The following is a 4,822-nucleotide window of genomic DNA, read 5'->3' on the forward strand; positions in this document are numbered from 1 at the left end:
TTCTCCAATGTCATCTTTTTTTTTTTTTTTTTTTTTTTTTTTTTTCTTTGTTTTTTTTTTTTTTCCTATCCAGTTGGGATAGAAATATAATGTTAGTTATGCTTACGTTTGGAAAGCACTTCCTTCGAATATGACTCATCTGATGTTTCTTTTGTACATTGGGAGAAAAGAGAAGGTGATAGGTGTGTGAGTGTTTGTGGGAGAGAGAAGGAAAGAAAGAGGGAGAGAGAGAGAGAGGGAGAGGGAGAGAATCTTATTCTCTCTCTCTCTTTTTTTTTTTCTTTTGTTTTGTTTTGTTTTGTTGTTGATGTTTGCACCTTTTTTAAAATTTTACTCATTCACTCAGTCACTCAGTTTTGTATGTGCGTCCTTTTTGTTTTTCACTCTATTTGGTTATTGCAGAGATAGAGAGTGAGTGTACTTAATGTGATATGCTATTCATTGACATTTCTGTTTTTTTCTTTTTTTTTTTTCCCTTGCTGCAAGTGTGTGTGTGTGTGGATGTGGGCGTACACATATACATATGTACGAAGGGTGGTGGGGTGTGTGTGGGGAAAGGCAAACACAGTACGTAAGTAAGTAAATAAGTGTAGAAATAACTATATATTGATATTAAAGTATTGCTTTTTATTCTTTTTTCTCTTCTTTTCTTCTTTACGGTTTGGATTTATTTTTTTTTATTTTATTTTATTTTTTTTTTTTTTTGCAATAAACATTAGAAGTGTGTACATTACAAAATAGAGACCCACATACCTCACTCATTGCACGCAAGACATCACTAACAACAATAACAACAACAGGAACAGATCCATCCAGCAAAGAAAAGGAAAAGAAGGAAAAAGAAAACAAATAGAAATAAACAAGTTGATCTCCCACAAGTGATATTTTCACAATGGCGACGGAAAACCACGAAGAGACCCACGAGGATGTGGCTATTAACAGCGATATGATTCAAGAGGAGGTGGCGGGGGTCTTGCGGCACAAGTTTGGCCAAGAGTCGTGGAATCCCCGTAAAGTGGATGCGTGGGTGGATGATGTTATTGAGGTTGTGCTGAAGAACCTCGCGGAGCTGCGAAAGCCATTTAAATATATTGTCAATTGTGTGGTCATGCAACGCACAGGCGCTGGTATTTCCACGGGTTTTATTAGTCTGTGGGATAACACACTGGATGGAGTTGTGCATGTACCGTTTGAGAATGATTCCCTTCACTGTCTGGTGACCGTCTTCTTCCTTAAACTTGATTAGAGAGATGAGAGGGAAGAGGAAACGGAAAGTCCATTATATATATATATATATATATATATATTATATGTAATGATTTTGAGAAGAAGAGATGTCTCTGTGTGTGTGTGTGTGTGAGTGAGTGTGAGGATGATTTGCGGTTGGTGGTTGATTAGAGTTTGCTATTGCGGTTTACTCTAGTGCCAGTTTCTGTTGAAAATTATGTTGATGCTACTACTACTATTACTACTACTACTATTATAGGAGTACGCTGGCGTGCTCTACTTTTCATGTAAAAAGAGGAACGAAAGTAAAGAAACGTATAGCGAACAAGGTAACGGAGATATATACACAATACTTACTTACAAAAAGAAAAAAAAAGAGGGGCAACAACGATAAGAAAAAGAAAAAAAAGTTTCTTTCATTGTTTCAACTTTTTTTTTTTTTTACTTTTGTTGTTTGGTGTATATATACCTTGTTTCGTGTAGTATTTATTTTTATTTATTTCTTTCTTTCTTTCTTCTTGTGGTAATATCTGCTACTAAGGTGGTGGAGATGTCAACTCTTCTGCCAATATAGACTACGTGGTGTAAATTTATTGAATCTTTCCTTTTCTTTTTTTTTTTTTTTTTCTCTTTTCTTTTAGGAAGCTGCTCATAATTAAGAAGGAACTGTTTTCATTTCCTTTTTTTTTTCCTCATTAAAAATATTACAGAACGGTTCATTCTTCTTTAATAATAATTATTAATTATTATTATTATTATTATTATTATTATTATTATTATTATTATTATTATTAATGTCTTTATGTCGCCGAGGCTGTTGTTTTCTCCAACAGCAAACACATACAACACTGCGAAGATACCATTATACTTCCCTCCATAGTGACAGTCGAAGAAATCTATCACGATTGCCTTCTCTGGTGATGATGATGAGAGGTTGCAGTTCTCTAAGTGATGGACGCGTCTCAACAGATCAGCATAGATCTAGTGTAGATGAGAAGGATATGCAGAAGTGTATATTCCACGAGGAAGAACACACCGCAGAGGAGGAAAATATTGCCGTTCATTCCAACACAAGAGATCAATCTACAAAAGAACAACAACAACAACAACAACAGGATGATGATAAGGAAGAATTATTACGTACGATTGGAATTACATTGCGGGATGCCGCCGAGAGAGAAATAAAGGCAGAGATTGAACGGGATAGTCGAGATGGCACCGCCGCTATTCCTCCACTACCGCCATTAGGATGGAAAGTCCAACATCCAGCGGGATCGAATTATTTTGTAATGACTCATACACTGTTGGGTGGGGTAAAGTCTGCGGAATTGCATGCACGGCGTTATCAAAGTGTACATGATGTTTTTCTACAGGCCATGAAAGAGAAACAAGGGAGAGAAGGGAAACAACGACACGATACTACACAAACAACATATCCCTCAGGAAATAGTACTGCAGGTGATTCGAATAAATCCTACAGTAATTCTACAAGAATGACAGTTGGATATGATAAAGGAAATAAACGTTCTGCGGTACTACGAGATATGATGGATACAGAAGAACCATCAGGCGTGAAAAGAGCAGATGTGCATCTGACGTTATTTACACCTTTTCGCGTTTATGATCCTTCTTCACATGATCCCACGGTAAGCATTTGTGAATGGTCCTCCTTTGATTTACTTGTTCGAAAGACTGTAGTCAAGAATAGGAACAGGAAAAACATGAACAGTAATACTAATAGTGGGAGTAGTAATGGTAATAGTAATAAGGATGATGGAAGTAGGGTCGCGGAAAATCCTCTGGAGTCTATGGCCCATTTAGTTGAAGAAAGTGGACTTTGTTTGTTTGTGCGTCTTGCCAGTGTAGACAGTGAAATGCGAATTCGCTCTGTGCAGTTACTTTCACGTCGTCAGGCACAATCATTAGAAGAACATGTTTGTTTTGGAAAAGGTGAACCAATATTTCTCGAACTACTGCACAGTTACCGCCAGCCAAACAACACAACACGTCCTCTGCGGTCTGTACGCCGCTATGATGATCCACTCACACTCACTCACTCAGAAGAAGTAAAGGCAAGAAGAGATGGTATTGAAGCCACCTCTAGTATTGCTGCTGTTGCTGCCGCTAATAATAATAATAATAGTGATAATAATAATAATGTTAATAATAATTATGTTTCCTCAACTGCCGTATCATACGGTGATGGATATGAACTGCTGGTGAATTGCTTTGATTCTGGCGGAGAGTACAGTCGTGCTTTGTGTTATAATGGACCATGTGTAAGTGAACTGTCGAAGGAAATGATAGTTGCCCTGCATGAGTATTTACAAGGAGATCTTGGTATCTCTTCAGAGCTCTGTGAGTACGTCTGCCAAATGCAGTTCTTCTTGGAACAGGAAGAGTACATGTCTTGGTTGGGACGTGTACGACATTTGGCTTCTGTTGTGTCACAATAAAATGTGTGAGAAAGGAAAAAAAAAGAAAAGAAAAAAAAGAAAGGATAAAAACATATTATACATAAATGTTTATTGTTTCTTTTCTTTATTTTCTTTTCCTTTCTTTTTTGTTTCCTCTTGTGTTTTTTTTTTTTTTTTTTTTTTTTGGAAATAATGATGGATAAATGGATCTTATTCTCTCTTTTTTTTTTTCTTTCTCTTACTGCACTCATTTGCTCTGACTTTTATCATTATTTATTTTATTTTTTCTTCTTCTTATATTTCTGCACACATACACATTGATGTATGCACACTTGTCTCGTTTCTCTGTTTATGCCTACACGAAAAAGAGTAGCTGCCGATAGAGCTAAAGGAGAAAACCGTGAGGAGGTGGTGATAAAGCTTGACTAAATATACATTATATATATATATACGTGTTTCTAGAGATATATATATAGAGAGAGAGAGAAAAAAAAGGAAAAGAAGAAACAAAATAAACAAACGAACAAACAAAGAAAGAGGTTACGAGAACCAAATGGAATCACTCAGTGCGAAGGAATTAGAGGAGTTCCGTGAGATGTTTGATCTCGTGGACACCAACCACAGTGGCCGCATCACCCGCAATGAACTCCGCAAGTTGATGGAAACCCTCCGCCTGCGGCCAACAGAAGAGGAATTGCAGCAAATGTTCCACGAGCCCGCCGTCGACACCGCCGTGGCCCAAAATAACAACAGCACCAGCAGCAACGGGGCCGCCAGTGGCGGTGTTGGAGTTGTGGCCACCACGGCGAGTACTGCGGGGAGTAGTGGCGGCGGGATCACATTTGAGGAGTTTGTTGCCGTGATGGCCCGCCGGGTGCGGTCGGACTACACACTCGAGCAGCTCCGCAGTGCGTTCAAACTCTTCGAAACGGACGATGTGCCGCCGGGGTGCGTCGCCACGGAGGTCTTGGAGCACGCGCTGGTCTCCTACGGGACGGAGAAACTCACACATGAGGAGGCGACACGCTTGTTGGCCGCCGTGGACCCGGAGGGAACAGGGAAAATTAATTACTTGGAGTTTGTGGCCATGTTGAGTGCAGGGGATTCGTAAAGAGAAATGAGATGTGTGGTTTAGGTGTTGGATTTCTTTTATTATTATTATTATTATTATTATTATT

At 38.6% G+C, this 4,822-nt stretch overlaps 3 protein-coding genes across 3 annotated transcripts; all 3 read left to right on the forward strand.

Moving 5' to 3' along the window:
* Positions 1–892: 892 nt before the first annotated feature.
* TM35_000301150 (outer arm dynein-like) lies at positions 893–1,246 on the forward strand (the record flags this gene model as incomplete). The annotated part of the gene is made up of 1 exon (XM_029028438.1): positions 893–1,246. The coding sequence occupies one exon, from the start codon at positions 893–895 to the stop codon at positions 1,244–1,246; it is 354 nt and encodes a 117-aa protein (XP_028880141.1).
* Positions 1,247–2,147: 901 nt separating this feature from the next.
* On the forward strand, positions 2,148–3,683 carry TM35_000301160 (uncharacterized protein; the record flags this gene model as incomplete). The annotated part of the gene is made up of 1 exon (XM_029028439.1): positions 2,148–3,683. One exon carries the CDS (start codon positions 2,148–2,150, stop codon positions 3,681–3,683), a length of 1,536 nt encoding a protein of 511 aa, XP_028880142.1.
* Positions 3,684–4,197: 514 nt separating this feature from the next.
* TM35_000301170 (calmodulin) lies at positions 4,198–4,755 on the forward strand (the record flags this gene model as incomplete). The annotated part of the gene is made up of 1 exon (XM_029028440.1): positions 4,198–4,755. One exon carries the CDS (start codon positions 4,198–4,200, stop codon positions 4,753–4,755), a length of 558 nt encoding a protein of 185 aa, XP_028880143.1.
* Between the last annotated feature and the right edge of the window lie 67 nt (positions 4,756–4,822).

This window comes from Trypanosoma theileri (assembly GCF_002087225.1).
Source record: "Trypanosoma theileri isolate Edinburgh chromosome Unknown TM35_Tth_30_V1, whole genome shotgun sequence".
NCBI classification, from domain to species: Eukaryota; Euglenozoa; class Kinetoplastea; order Trypanosomatida; family Trypanosomatidae; genus Trypanosoma; species Trypanosoma theileri.